The sequence below is a fragment of the Macrotis lagotis genome, chromosome 1 (assembly GCF_037893015.1).
Source record: "Macrotis lagotis isolate mMagLag1 chromosome 1, bilby.v1.9.chrom.fasta, whole genome shotgun sequence".
Classification (NCBI taxonomy): Eukaryota; Metazoa; Chordata; class Mammalia; order Peramelemorphia; family Peramelidae; genus Macrotis; species Macrotis lagotis.
Window position 1 is genome coordinate 254,336,649 of NC_133658.1, and position 16,728 is coordinate 254,353,376.

General features: G+C 36.6%; 1 protein-coding gene across 9 annotated transcripts in view; it reads right to left on the reverse strand.

Annotated features, from left to right (window-relative positions):
- Positions 1-16,728, reverse strand: part of NFATC2 (nuclear factor of activated T cells 2) — a 204,640-nt gene that overhangs the window by 57,189 nt on the left and 130,723 nt on the right. For all 9 annotated transcript variants that reach the window (XM_074210256.1, XM_074210258.1, XM_074210259.1 and 6 more), the window contains exon 9: positions 15,920-16,609. In XM_074210256.1, coding sequence (XP_074066357.1) covers positions 15,920-16,609 — 690 coding nt within the window. The remainder of the gene's footprint in view (positions 1-15,919; positions 16,610-16,728) is intronic.

A 16,728-nucleotide genomic window follows, 5' to 3' on the forward strand; every position in this document is an offset into this window, starting at 1 on the left:
TTGATTTGAACCAGAAGAACCTTTAGAGACTGAACAGTAACTGGTACTAGGCTATGGAAACTCAATCACATAACAAATCAACAGACTCAAACTTTAGTCAGGAACTAGCAGAATATAGACAAAGAGGGAAGTAAACAAACCTCTCCCTGGATCACACTACTTTGGAAGCACTGAAAACTTACAGGTTGCCCAGAATTAACTGTAAAAGCAGCAGGACAAAAAATTCAACAACCTGTGGCAACACAAATCAAATATTCCTCCCACCCCCCAAAAAAAATAAACCCAGCATAATACTAACATAAAGATTGGGAAAACGAGTAAACAAAAAAGTAAATCAATCCTAAAAAGCTTCAATGGTGATATAGAAATTCAAGGAAGATATAAACACAGAAGACAACTAAGAAACATCTACAAGCAAAACCTCAAAGAAAAATGCAAACTGGACAGAAAGCCATCAAGAATTCTTAAGAGAGATAGAAAATTAAAAAAATAACAAAAACAAGTTTTAAATCAAGTAAAAGTGACAGGGAAATTGCAAAAAGAAATGAGAGTTATGCAAGAAAATTACCAAAAGAGAAGAATTAACAGCTAAATTAAAGAAGTACAAAAATACTGAAGAAAACAACTACTTAAAATTAGTCAAATGGTAAAAGAGGCACAAAACTTCACTGAAGAAAATAACTCTTTGAAAATTAGATTTGGCCTAGTGGGAGTTAATGACTCCATGAGACACTGATAGTTGATAGATGAGATAGGGTGGTGTTCTAAGGATACTTTAGCTTAGAGTCTTTGAACCTATCTGAATGACTATCTAACCACTTTTCAGAAACAATAAAGAGGTAGATTATGCTTCAGTATTAGATTCAACTCCCTAATCCCAGAGATACCCTCCACACTTGAGATTTTACTTCTGTGATTCTGTATATCATATTACTTATCTCTAGATAGCCCCTTCCCAGAGCCCATAGCATCTTTCTAAAAATGTTTAAAAAACTTATTTTAATGTTTATACTAATCTCTGGATTTTATGGTTATTTTATTGATCTAGTTTTGTTTTGTTTTCCCTACTCAAAAGACTGAATTTATATCCCCAAAGCATCTGCATTTATCACCTATATACTGGTATCTATATACACACCTACACACATTCCTACCCTTGATATCCTGTGCCCTTCCCTTTTGGGACTGCAGGTGTGAGGAAGCAAGTCTGACAAGGTGGGGGGGGGGGTGCAAAAACAAGGATGCAAATGATGAAACAGAGTCTCTTCCTGGGTTGCTCTGAGCCAACAGAAGTGCCAACTACACTCTAAGGGAGAGGCCACATTTCTCTAGCATCAAGAACAACCACAGCTATACTTAGTTGTGTATTGCTTTTGCCCTGATTAAAGAAATGAATTGTTTGAAGTCTAAAAGGGCTCAAAGCAGTTGTAAGATGAAATTTGATCAATAGTTTTGACAATTCCAGACTATAAATAATAGACTTGTTTTTAGGGCTTGTTTTCATAGAATGCTAGACTGACAAAATTGAAAGGGTCTTTAGGATAGGGAACACAGAATGGAAGGGAACCTTAGAATTGAGAATGTCAGAGCCAAGAGGAACCTTAAAATATGGAATATCTGAATTCAGAAAGTTCTTAGAATACAGAATTCTAGAACTGGGAGAGACTTTAGAACAAAGAATGTCAAAGTTAGAGGAAGGGAGAAAGGAAGGAAGGAAGGAAGGAAGGAAGGAAGGAAGGAAAGGAAGGAAAGGAAGGAAAGGAAGGAAAGGAAAGGAAAGGAAAGGAAAGGAAAGGAAAGGAAAGGAAAGGAAAGGAAAGGAAAGGAAAGGAAAGGAAAAGGAAAGGAAAGGAAAGGAAAGGAAAGGAAAGGAAAGGAAAGGAAAGGAAAGGAAAGGAAAGGAAAGGAAAGGAAAGGAAAGGAAAGGAAAGGAAAGGAAAGGAAAAGGAAAGGAAAGGAAAGGAAAGGAAAGGAAAGGAAAGGAAAGGAAAGGAAAGGAAAGGAAAGGAAAGGAAAGGAAAGGAAAAAGGAAGAGCCTCTTATGAGACATATATTACACTTGTAGGGTACAACACCATAAAGCATCACTCATATTGACAAAATTCTTTAATTAACTTCTGCTTCAATCATGAATAGCATTAGCAGATTCTTAAGTCAGTAGGAGGAAAGTTGAGATCCATAGAATCATAGTTCATAGGATTTAGAACTGAAAGGGACTTTAGATTAAACCATATAGGCCAAACACCTCATTTTACAGATGAAGAAAATGGGACCCAGAGATAGGGAGTGACTTGCTCTTAGTCACACAGATTATAGAATTCCAGAATGAGGATATTTTTGTTCAATATGTTGGCATGGTGTCATACCCATTGAACGCCTTGACAGAAAAGACATCAAATTTACCTCTCTTTCTATCCCCATACCTTGGCACAAGTTTGATGTATATAGCACAAAAATAAGCTCTCTTAGGTCTCTTTCAGAATTAATCTTAAGGTTCTACAACTTATAAATTCAAAAAGTCTATTAGTCAACTTTTGATTAATTTGTTTTAAAAACCCCACAAATGGAGAAATGAAAACGCCACCATCTGCCTGCAAGTTGTGATTACAATTGATATGTAACAATGGTAAAAAATGTAGATAGAACTGGGAGACTTGGTTCTAGTCCTAGTTTGGCCATTGACTTACTGTATGACTTTGGGGAAGTCACTTACTCTCTATGGGCCTCAGTTTTCTCATTTATAAAATGAAGGGATCAGGTTGGATGTTCTCTAATCATCCCTTTTCTGGATGTTCCCTTTCAACTCTAGAATTCTATGATTTCCTATTATCTATGAACCAACCTTTGAAAATTATCATCCACATAGTTAACTTATGTAATGGAATAGAGTCTTAGTCTGCCCTAAAATTAATGAGTGTCCTTTTGACTTCCTCTGAATGCTGGAAGTAATAGACTTCATATGAAACCCATTTTCTGTTCTTCAAAATTCCTAGGATTTCTGTTCAAGTGTCCTAAAAGAAACAATACTTTCCTAAAGTCAGCTCCCTAGTCTTTAATTCCAGTCTTAAATGGCCAAGGATAGTTAATCATTGGTTGCTCTGTTGGAGATCTGATTTCATGATGGTTAAAGTAAGCTACAGATGTCATCCAAGATCTTGAAAAGCAACAAGTTTTGCTACTGGAGACACCAGTAAGTCTCTGCATCATTCCTTATCTCCCTGGAGTTCCATTTACTGAATACTGAGCTTCTTTAAAAAAAAGTAAAAGGAAAAAGAAAGCAAAAGAGACCTAAAACCCTCCACATTTTAGACATGTTCTCAATTTCAATACATAATTTCAGTTAATTAAAAAATGTTGTAGAGGTGGCAAAAATGATACAAATAGTAATAACTGAGAAAATCTTTCTTTTTTCTTGGTATATGCCATCTTCTGAATCCATGCTTTTTTTGCCCCCCGCCTATAATATTCTCCCTTTTCACTTCTACCTCCAGACTTCCTTGACTTCTTTCCTAACCCTAACCCTCCTTCTTCGGGGGTCTTTCCCAATCTCTCTCTACCCCAAATTCAATCACAACTAATTCCTTTTCTCTAATGTTACCTTCCATTCACTTCCTTTCTAGATAAACAGATATCCAACCATTTAACTAGGCAGCTAGCTAGCTATCTTCTATGTTCATAGTTGATGTCATATTGTCATCCCCATTAGAATATTAGCTCCTTGAAGGAAAAGACCTAAAATTTGCCTCCCTTTCTTTTCCCAGTCCTTGGCATGATGATTGATATATAATAAACAATTCCAAAGATTCCAAAAGACTCCCTATCAACTATCCCCAAGCAGTCAGGGAAATAGAAAATGCACCAATATGAAAATGGGAAGAATGGAAGTAAATAAGAGTAAACTCTAATATCTTGAAGACATCAAGATATCAAAAATACTTCTTTAACAGAATGGGGCAGAACAAAAGACATTCCATAAAAATACATTTCTAATAAAAACAGAAATTGACTAGTTTAAGGAAGGATTTTTTTGGGGGGGTTGACATAGCCTGGTAGAAAGAGAGTGATTTATATTATTGTAAAAATATTGGTTAACTAAACCTCCAACTGATCCTGACTTTGAAATTATTGGGTATGTCTTTTACAATTCCCCCATAGTCTACACTATGAAGGATCTACTCAAAATAAAACCAAAAAACCCATCTAGATGGACCTCAAGGTCAGGGAAAATTTAGTACAATCTCCCATGTTTTCCACACCTCTATTAGTAGCATGATATGATTAGATTTAATGATTTCCAAATTCTTATCTAGTTATAATAAAGAGGATAACAATAAACTATAAAAATAATATGTGCATCTAGATAATGCAGTGAATAGAGTGCTGGGCCTGGAATCCTGACTTACTATCTGTTTGACCCTGGGCAAGTCACTTAACCCTGTTTGCCTCAGTTTCCTCATCTGTCAAGTGAACTGGAGAAGAAAATGGTAAATCACTCCAGTATCCTTGTCAAAAATAAAAACCATCCAAATGGAATCTTGGTAAGTCAGACTCAACTGAAAAATTGGCTGAACAGCAATAAAATGTGCTAAGCAGTGTAGTACATGTCATAGGACACTAGATTTAGTCAAGAAGAACTGAGTTCAAATCCTGTCTCAGAAACTTACCAGCTCCATGGCCCTGCGTAGATCACTTAACTTGTGTGCCTCAGTTTCATTATCTGTCACATGCGGGAGTTGGACTTGGTACCCTCTAAAGGTAAATCAATAATCCTATGAAAGGACTTTTAAAAATATTAAGTCCTCTCTTTGGTACTTGGAATTAAAGGAAAGAAATGCAGCAAATATCTTTAAGTAGTGTGCTAAAGGTCACCACTAGCAAAATATTAAACCCTAGAATGTTTTACATCTGGAGCCCTGTAGTCTGCCTCCCCTCACAGCTGGCACTCATCTCTCATGATAACAAGCCATTAGGGCAGAGTTAATTTTTACTATTTATTTAATAGGACGTTTACTCCAGAGTCGCAAATCTAGTCAAATTCAGAGACAAAAATTCCCCCCAAAAAAGCCAAAGTCAATAAAAAAGACCCATCTTGGAAAACATCTTCCAGAACTGAGTCGCTAATGATGCACCCTCTGGCCCTGTGTGTAGGGACCGTCTACTCACTTTATTTCCAACCCTAACTCTGGAATGTAAAGAGTGTGGCATATGTGCATCACTTGTCTGGAAGTAGGCTTTGTGGTTGGTTTCACATGTACAATCCCCAGTAACATCAGTACATTTTTCTAGGAGCAACTGGTTTTCAGAATTTTGGAACTTTTGGGGTTTGTTTTTATTTTGTTTTGTTTGTCAAGAACCATCTGGAAGGTGGCTCCTTAAATATTGGAAAGGGAGAGGTGACAAAGCTTAGTAACTCTACACAAAATAGGAACATGGCATCATTGATTTAGAACTAAAAAGGGGATACAGAAATCCAACATCCTCAATGTGCAGATGTTAGAAAGGTTGAGCAATTCACCCAGGACCTTACTAGTACTGTCTGAGGCAAGATTTGAATTCAGTTTTCTTCACTCCAAGTCCAGAATTCTGAGAATTCTAGTTCCTCAAAACAGTGTTTCAGGAAAGAGTTCCTTAGTCTTTATTAACCATAACTAGAGACTTTCCAGTAAAACCTCATGTCTTGTCCACAGACCCCCAGATTTAGTTAGGTGGGAGATCAACTTTTCTGGTTCCCAAACCAAAGATCATGGAAGAGGGATATGATAAAGAGAAATGGTTTTGAGAAGGAAGAGGGGATGTCTTTACCAGGCTTCTTACTGTTCTTCATGTACAAAAGTCAGCTGGATAATTAACCCTCAACCTGATGAATAAGTTAAGATTTTATGGAACCTGGGAAGTCTCCCCTTATACTCTAAATGTTATTTATTACATACTCAGTGACTTTGATGTGTTGAATAAGCAAAACATGAATTCTTCATAATCATAGTAAAAGTACTAAAAATTTATATTTACAGAGTGTTTAAAAGTTTATAAAAAACTTTTCCTATAACCCCATATTGATGTAACCATTTATTTATTTTTTAAGGTTTTTTGGCAAGTCAATGGGGTTAAGTGGCTTACCCAAGGCCACACAACTAGGTAATTATTAAGTGTCTGAGGCCGGATTTGAACTCAGGTACTCCTGACTCCAGGGCTGGTGCTCTATCCACTGTACCACCTAGCCACCCATGTAATCATTTATTTCTATATCACTTTACAGCTAACAAAAGACTTTATTCTTAGTACCCTTGGGAGATATATGGTACAAGTATTATTAGCTTCAATTTTACAGATGAGGAAAATGATTGAGAGAGGGGTGGAGTGACTTCTCCACAATCACACAGCCATGAAAACCATGAAATGGCATAGGAAACCAAGTTTTCTGGTTTTAAGTCCAATGGGGTTTTTTTTCCACCAGACTAGAGAGACAAAGTAGTCTAATTTATAGAAAAACTGGATTTGGATCAGGCTTTCTCACTTTAAGTCCTATTTCTAATCATTAGTAGCTGTCTGACCTTGGAAAATTCACTTTACCTCTCTGGGTTTCAGTTTCCCCATCAATGAAATGGGGACATGAATACTTATACTCTCTATCCCATGGTACACTGGGATTGCAGTGATCTCTGTGGGGATAAAAGTTGTTATCATCAATATTATTTATAGCACTATGCTTCTGAGGATTAATGCAGCTCTTATACTGTGATTCTGGGTCCCCAAAGTCTTGCAGGGACTACTAATATGATGGCTTCAACTACAAGTCGCCTCTTCTCCCCTCCCCTTTCTTGCCCTGGTTCTTCTCCTGCTTGTGCTTCCACCTCCAGAGAGCCGGGGTTGAGTGGCCTCCTGGGATAGCTGTGGTAGTCTTGGCCCACAGGCTCCTCTAGGCGGATGGCAAGGTCTCTGTGGACTTTGCATGACTTTCTGAACAGGAAGTGCTTTGTAACAAACTTGCCCATGGGCACTGTACTGACCCAATTAAAGATTCCCAACTTGGTGAACAAAGAGGTGCCAGTAAAATGATGCTTTTTAATAACTGCATTCATTTCCCTCTTTCCTCTATTTAAGAGAGTGGGATCCTCTGTGTATTTTGCCTATTTTGTCCATATTTATCTATTGGAAGTCCTCTGTCTATTGAACACTTGTCATTGGATCATTTTGATAGATGCCAACTACCACGATAATGATGATTGTGTGCAATTAGTTGGTCTGTTTCACCAGGGGAGCACACCCCATCTGACAAACAGTAATTATGTCTCAGAACAGTCCTCTGAGCCAGGCACTGAAGCCCTTCTGCAGATAAACATCCCAAGGCACTCAGGGACTTTCAAAAGGGGACATAGACTCATAGACTCAGGACAGGGAGGTGGTATGGACTTTCGGAGTTAGCCCATCTCTTTGGGCCTCAATTTCTTCATCTGTAAAATGGTGATAATTATGCATGCATCACTTCACAAAAGCTGTTCAATTAATTATTACAAATTTATTAAGTACCAATTGTATAGTAACAAACAAATTGTGAGAAAATGTAAATAAAATCATTTTCAGAACTATGAACAGAACTTACTTAGGTCTTATAAAATACTTTCTCTACAAGATGCAATGATATGATAAAAGGATATAAGATTTAATGGAAAAAAATCTCTGGTTTTATCAACAGCAAATTGAGTTTGTGTCCTAACTTTGCAATTTATTTAGCAATGTAACTTTGAAAAAGTCACTTGGTTTTTTTCTAAACCTGAATTTTTTTCAGCTGTAAAATAGGCATAATAGTTTTATTGCCTAAATCATAAGAGTATTATTGGAATCAAATAAAAAATAACTGTAAAACAACAGACAAATCTGAGTTACAATCTAACCTCAGACACTTCCTGGCTGTGAGATCCAGTTTGACTCAGTTTCCTCCTCAGTCAAATTAGTTGGCAAAGGAAATGGCAAACCACTCTAGGATCTTTGCCAAGATAACCCCAAATGGGGTCATACAGAGTCAAACATGACTGAAAAATGATTCAGCTGAATAGGATTTTTCTACCTTATTACAGTTTCCTCCCTACAGCATAGTTCCCTTCATATTATTACTAGTCAAATAAATATATGTAGTGAGAGGTTTCTTATTGAAGACAGACTGGTTTGTTAATAAAAGATAAGCTTCTATTTCCTCCCCCACCCACCCACCTACCCAGGAACAGGAATATAGAATCCAAAATGTTGCTCACCAATTGATCAACCTATGAAAATCAGTTTTAGATGTGCTTGGCATATTCCACTTGTTTATATACTTTCATGTAATTAGATATCAGAACTAGAAGGGATCCTAAAGATCATCTCTTGGAAACTTCTCATTTTACATTTCAGGAAACTGAGATTCAGAGATTTGACAGACTTGGAACTACTCCATTCTCCTGGTTCTTAAGCCAGTTACTTTCACCTATAGCACAGCTACTTTCTTTGATAATATTTTCATCAAAGAGCTACCTTATCAGGCCTGTGGAAGTAGGAACTTCCTCCTCTTTAAATCTTATTCCTTAAGCCTTATCCCCACACCATTTTAAGATCATATGTGATAGTAGGACAGAGTTAGAAAGAACCTCAGAACTCTAAGAGCAGGGAAGAAACTTAGAGATCACCTAGCTTAACCTCCATCTTTCTAGTGGCATATTGCCAAATTATAGTACAAAAAATGACAAATAAATATCCATGGAATTTAAGAAAAAATATTTCAATAGACCCTGCAATGTACATGAACTTTCCTAAGTGATTCCTTTTGGAATCACAGACTTAAAAATTCTAAGGTACCTCAGAGATCACGTTGTTCCATCTCCTACCTAAGTAATAATGAACAGTGCCTTCTTCAACAGCTAATTAATTAGGAGAAGCAGCAGGGTCTATGTTCATATGAATTCAGAACTGCCCTAAGCATCAGGAAGAGTTGGATTCTGGTTCATACTGATTTTGTTGACCTCAGGTAATTCATTAAGGCTACTACATAATTGCAAGGGATTGCCACTCTTCATTAGTAGAGCAAATTTCTCCACTGAGAGTCCTACATATCCATGAAATCATGGGTCCAGATCAAAAAAATCTATATCAACTTCTGTGTGCCTATCTTGCGGGGTTGTTTTGAAACACCAATAGGATAATTTATATATAGCATTTTGGATATTTTAAACCACTATATAATGTTAGCTGTTATCAATGAACCAACAAACACTTATAAACATCTAGGAAGTGCCAGGAGCCACTAGGCACCTAAGAAACAAATTCGATGGAGCTAACAATGAATTGGAGAGCAAGGAGTGGGTGGGTTGGAGAAGCACAGAAAGTTTATGCCAGTAAATATGGAATAAATATAAAGAGAATAAATATAAATATGAGGTCATTTGGGAGGGACAGCACTAGCAGTTGAAGGATTCAGGATTTTGCTTATGTCCTACTAAGGCAAAGTTGAGAGCAGGTCTTTGAAAGTTCATTCAGTTTCATACAGTCATCATTCTTTGTATATTAAAATGCTCCTATTTCTTGGTGTTTAAGTTCAGAATAAAGAAGACTTTAAAAAAAGTTTAACCAAAAGCAATTCCTATGAGCAATATTCTTCCGTTCATACTATGAAAGGATGACCACATATTTGAATACCGAATTCAAATAGAAATACTGAAGTCAAGGAAGAGAAGGATCAGATCATTTTGAGGTTGACAGAAACCTTTCCGAAAAGCCTTCTTTGCCAGATGAGTGCTAATATATATTGCAAGGAAAATCTGATCTGTTAACAAATTCACAGGAGTCCACCAAGGATCTGTGTTAAGAGACTCTCAGTGCTTTGTCCATGACATTTTGTTCATGGCAAAAATATCTATGTTTAGCTATAGGGGGCTCCCACAGCGATCACATTCAGTCCCTCTTTAAAGAACCATCTTGAGAACTGGTAGTAAAACTTCTTGCCAACTTCTCTCCCTGATCAGTCTTCCTTTTTTTGGTCTACAAAATGGTAACACTGTACTCACTCCAATAGGAGAATGACAGGTAAGCAAATAATGTCTAATTCCATTTACTTATTAATGGATTTAAAGACAAGTTTGTTGATAAATGAGAGAAGAATCTTATTTTACTCTGCATTCTGGGGAAGGAAATAAAATGGTTTGTATAAATAATGAATGTGTGTGTATGTATTGTATAAATAATCTCTGTGTGAGTGTGTGTGTATGTGTGTGTGTGTGTGTGTGTGTGTGTGAGAGAGAGAGAGAGAGAGAGAGAGAGAGAGAGAGAGAGAGAGACTTACAAAGCCTATCTCTCTATATCTTTACTTTCTAGTTACATACTATGAGAGTCTCCACTTATTCTTATTTGCCTAATGGTTTATAGGATTGTGGATTTGGAGCTGGAAGTGATCTTGAGGATATCATCTCATTTTACAAACTTAATAAGCACACAGGAAAGTTAAGAAGTCTGAAGTCACATTGATTTTAAATATTCAGGCAGAGTTGGAACCCAGAACTTTTGAGGGTTCAGTTTTTTCACTTTGGAGCATGTAGGAAGGAGTCAAAGGATTAGGCAGGGATTGGTACTGTTCACATGTTATCCAATAGAATGAATCAATAGAACCCCCAATTTTTAAAAAAATAACCTTTTCAAGAGAATTCCTATTTTCAGGAAGGTCTCCAAAGGTATTACCAAACTGTTGATTAATCAGTGAACATTGGCCAAAGGCTATACAGTGGTTTGTATTTTCATCATTAAGGTTTGCCTCACTCTGAGGTAACTTAAAACATATGTTTTATAAAGTCTGTTCAATATGTCAATCATTCCATCTTCTGTGCATTCTGAAAGTGTAGGGAATATGAATTGATAGCAATGAGTAGAAAAGAAAAAGCTTCAGCCCCTCTAAAAGGCAACATCTTGAAGTATTGGATTGGAAGATCTGGGTTCCTTTCCCAGTTCTATCACTTATTATATTATATATATTATTATGGTCTCAGTTTTCTGTCATCCTCCATTTTGTCACCAGCAATTTGAAGGAGTTGGCCTAGATGATTTTTAAGGTTCCTATCAATTTAAAATTCTATTATCCATGTTGGTGAAAATCAAAAAGATTAGAAATAAGTGAGCAGGGTAAAGAACTACTAAGATAATAGAATAAAAAAGAATTTTGGAACTACAAATGACCTTCAAAGATCATTTACTCCTACCTACCCTTCTTCCACCTTCATGTTACAGATATGGAAACTGAGGTCCCTGGAGGTTAATGACTTAACTTAGGGTCAAAAAATAGTCAATGATAGAGAAGATGTTCAAACTCAGGTCTTCTGACTCAAAATCCTATAATCTTTATACCACGCCAATCTGCCTAATTTAGATACCAGCTAGAGAACTATAATCAATCAGTGATGAGAGGAAAACAGATTTCATACAGATGAAGAAATAATTCTCATCACTGATATTTCTGTCCATCCCCAACTCAGTAACTACCCCTAAGAGTTACTTGTATGTCCCAGCTATAGTCAAAGCCTTAAGAAGAGAAAAGGCACAGGGTAAGATGAGAAAGAAAACAAGTGATCACAAGCATAAAAGATCATGTGACTCCAGTTCTTAGGAGGACTCATTTACTTGGCAAAATGACTAATTTCTGCTTATGCAAAAAATTAAAATTTATTTTCATTTATTTATTGTTATATCAGAATTTTAGGCTACCCAAATGAAATCCTAGGAAATGGAAGAAAAGAAAAAGCAGTAAAGAATAAAAAGAGGGTATTGACATTAGATAAGACACCAAGACAAGAGGAAAAAGTGACCTTGTGGTGGATGGATAAAAGATGTAGTAAGTTCAGTCAAATAAGTAGAAGGATGAAAAGAGGGCTTACAAAAATTAAAATGTGCATTAACACATAGACTGTGAAGTTTTAAAACTGGTAGGAACCTTGGAGATCATCAATACCAATCCCTTCATTTTGAAGATGATTGTTTCACTGTGCATTGTCCTTTAAAAATTATATCAATCCTGTAGGAAAGGTAGTGGAAATTTTAGAGATGAAAAAAACTGACATAAAGTTAAATGACTTGCTCAAGGATTACAAATTAGTAAATTTTAGTAAATTCTGGTATTAGTAAATAGCAGGACCCAAACTTGGACACAGGGCTTCTCCTAATTCTATTGTTCTTCCTATTGTTCAGTGCATATATGGAAGGAAGCAAGGAAGGAAGCAAGCAAAGAAGGAAAGAGAGAAGAAAATAGGAGAGGAAGGAAGAAGAAAAGAACAAGGGATAGTCATATTTTCAAAGGATCATTTAGCTTCAAATTCATAGGGACACTTGCTGAAAGATTCTGGGTCAGCAAGTCAGTTACTTCTCCATTTCTAAATGAGGATCCTATCTTTAGTACTTCCTTCCTTACATATCGAGGTGAGGATCCAGGGAGAGAGCAGCATAGTCTGAGTTCTTTATAAAACTTCAAATGCTATATGAAAGTGAGTTATCATGTTTTATACTTTTATATCTTCACCAATAACTCATTTTCATGTGGAAATTATTTTCCCTAGACAGGACATATAAAACTGTGAATTTAAAAATATTAGGGGCAACTGACTACAAAAATACTAAGTGAAATAAATAAAAAATATACAAACACTAAATTTTTAACCATTCCTGTATAAACATGAGAATTATACAAAAGGAAGAAGTTTGTCTATATATATATATATATATATATATATATATATATAGAGAGAGAGAGAGAGAGAGAGAGAGAGAGAGAGAGAGAAAGTAATCTAAAGACCTGAAGTTTTCCTCTTGTCTCTCAGAAAGGCACTAGAAAAACCTCAATCTCTATTTCAATTTTCATGCACAAAAATGAAATAAAAATGAATGTCAAAAAAGAAACTGAATCCACATTAGGTAATGCCAGCCATGCAGATTGTGAACAATTTTCATGGATGTGTAGGATGGAATGCATCTGTTATGATTATCTTAATATCCCACAGACTTAGAGCCAAATTTTCACCCACATCTTCACAGGTGCAAAAGCTGTGGGTGCATTTTTTTGGCCCAGGACTTGGAATAGCATGCCCACACTTGTCCCTCTCTTGGAGGACTGGCCTTCCTTGCCATGTTCAACCCACAACCAGAAACAAAATAGTTGATTTTTAATGGAGCCACTGACTTGAAGTTGCTTTCCAGTCCTCTTTCCATCTGGCTCCTATTCTTGGCAGAACCAAGCTTCAAGATAACTATTGATAGGGCCAAGGGGTTTTTGCTTGGGAATATCAAAGGATTTAGATCTAGAGTTAGAAGGAAACTTAGAGATCATTTTCTTTAATTCTCTCATTTTATAGAGAAACAAACTGAGAACTAGAAAGTTGAAGTGATTTACCCAAAGTCACTCAGTTGATAGTAGACTGGAAATTCAAACTGAGTTCTCTAATTCTAAATCCAATGTTCTTCCTACACCTTCACATTAAGTTAACAATGTTATCATATTTGACTTTTTAAATAATTTCTTTCTATATAAGCATTTCTTAATATTAAGAAGAATTCATGATCTGTTCAGTCATTTAAGTCTTTCCCTCTTTCCCCTGCCAAAAAAATATCATTTTTTTATATCTCTAAGGACTCAGCACTTAAGTTCTCATCTAAATTTTAAAGTCTCATTATCCAAATATCTTCACACATTTCCAAGTTTACATATATGACTGAGGATGATAAGATTTGGAAATAGGACAGAAGAGACCCTAAAAATCATATTGCTCAACACCATCATTTAGGTGACTTATATGTTTGGCTGATATGATAGGGATGAATAATTTGGAACAAGGGAATGAACCTCTTAGGCACTGTCCAAGGTAACTGTTTTAATATGAGATGAGAAAATGGAGCCAACCAATTCATCCCTTACTCTAAGGTCAAATTCAACTCAAGAAAGAGTAGATCTGTGGGGAAGAGGGGGAATCTTCCACCAGTTTTTCCATTTCTTTTACAAAACCAAAACATGGGAAGGGAGTACAGAAGTCACCTAGTTCAACCCCTATCTCTCTAACATATCCATTAAGTGTTCATCAAGTGGATCTTTAAAAGCTCTAGTGAGAGTATACTCTCTATCTTCCTGAGGAAACCCTTTCAACTTTTAGACAGATTAAAATGTTAGGAAAGATTTCCTTAAATCAAGCCAAAATCTGCCTCTCTTCATTTTCTACCCACAGTTCTTAGTTCTGCCCTTTGGGACAAACTTTTCAAATACTTGAAGAAAACTGTCATGACTCCAACCTACAAATGAAGAGATTCAAATGAAAAATTTCTTCATTTGCAGGTAGATGTACAATCATGTCATTTAGAACACAAATGCCTAGATACTTAGAGAGAAATGTATACATATAGTTACATATATATATATATATATATATATATATATAAAACTTCAATGATAAACATCATTTATCAAGTCTCAAGGGAAATATGGTGTGCCTCATAAGTCAACTTTCTGGAAAATTGAAACTTCAGAGAGTAACATACATAATTTCCTCTATGATTTATGATCACTATGAATTTTTAATGCTACACCATTCTTTATGACATAGCTGCCTTCAGGGGCTGTTAAGGGTTGATAGATCTGCCACACTGCAGAAATTTTTGAGTTTTTCCTACTTTTATAATTGTCTCCTTCATTGTGATTAGCCCCTTTCTTTGTGACTTTAGTTTGTCAGTCTGTAGAGGGCATATCTCTCACCCCTTCTAATCTGTGGTCAGTTGATAACCAAGCTTGATAGAACTATGTGAAAAATCAGAGTAAATAAATAGACTGTGAATCGGAGCCTGAAGTGCTTTCCTATGAATAACATAGATGAGCATTGTGTCTTCTATTTTAGTTTCTCTGAAATTTTGTTTGTTGTTATTCTGGTTCTCAGGTGTGTTCCAGAGTGCTAAACTGTAAAATAATTAGGCTGATAATAGTAGATTTCCTTTCCCAAAATATATTTTCTAGTCAGCAATAAATTTTGCTACATCCTGTCCTCCTCCCCTTCTCTTTCTATCCCTGGACCTCCACTAACTAGAAGCAAATTTTGGATCATTTCCTAGCTCCATCCATATCCCCTGGTGCTAATCATAGGGCAAAGAGTGACATGGCTGTTTCTTCATAAAAATAACCCATTGGCTATTTTGCTAATGAGCCAAGCCACCTACAAATAAGAGGGGAGGATTCAAATCAAGCTCCCCTGCAGCCTTTCCTTGGACCCAACAACCACATCTATTGGGTTCCCAACAAAGGAAATCCATTGTTTCTAAGTCATCAATGTACTACTGTTCAGCTAGAACATCTGCAAAGTTTGGCCTGCAGCACAATCCCTCCCCCCATACACACACACACACACACACACACACACACACACACACACACACACACTATGTTCTGATCTATATAAAATGTTCAATGAGCTTTTTTCTTATTTTTCCACCCCCAAGATATCCAAGAGAGTGTTATAAAGTGTTTTTTTCCTCCCTACAAGAATACAAGGGAATTAGAAAATCTTCACTCTTGTTTCTCTATTTTCAACATCAGCTAGGCTAATGGAGAGAAAAATGCTAGCAATTTAAACTGACTCTACTCCAAATCATGGGATTGGGAGAGGGAGAGAGATAAATCACTATTAGAATTTAATGGATTATTTTTAATTTTATTTTAGCTTATAAACCCAGTGGCTGCCTAGCAAATGCATTACTGGCAAAGTGGTTTTTACAAATAAATAGGCATATAGAATCAATGTAGGACTGGACTGGGCCTCAGAGATCATATAATTTACAACCCAGAAGGGGAAAGGGACTTGCCCAAGGTTATGCATTCTTGTTCTTTTTCTAGGGGATATAGGAGTTTGGGATCAGGCAATAATAAAAACAAGCATCTTACCATCATCCAAATAGGCCTGGTCCAGGTTCTGTTCCTGCTTAATAGTAACTCCTGCTGGTAATATTTCCTTCTGGTCATTCACTGGTGGTCCATTTTTAGCAGCTCGTTGACTTGTAGCATTCTGTTGTTGAATTACTGTAGGATAGGAGCTTGGACTTATCCTCTGTGCTTGGTTGACTTGGGGTGGATTAGGTCGGGCAGCATTGGGTGTAAAATTTTCACAGCACATAATGTGTTGGAATTCTTGGTGGGTTTCACACCTCACCTGCTGATTGGTTGGAGAGTAGTGAATCACTGGAGAAGATTGCTGATTGTTTGGAGAGTGATGGAGCAGAGCTGAATTCTGACCCGGGGAGCCAGCATGCATGAGCACTGAGCGGTGAGCATCTGAAATGGAGATGGATGAGGCCATCAAAGTGGGCTGCTGGTAACCCAAGAGGCTGGGGCTCAAGCTCTTGCTCCTCTGATATATTACAGCTGTTGAATTCTGTTGTTGGTACCGAGAGTCAGGAGAAGATAAACCTGGGCGGAACTGTTGGCACGATGCCATAGTGGCCACAAGACAGGAAGGGGACTCAGTGACCATTGTGTGCTGTGAATAGTAAGGCTGTGTGACTGTTCCCAAGGCACTGTGCACTGTATTGCAGACAGGATCATATTCATCAATTGGTTCAGTTTTGATGGATGGAACTGGAATAAAGCATATACAGTATATAATTCTTAATGAGCAATGGAAAGACAATGGAAAATCTTTGCCCTAACAAAAGACTTAGAATAATGCACTACTCTTCCATTTTATACCTTTCACT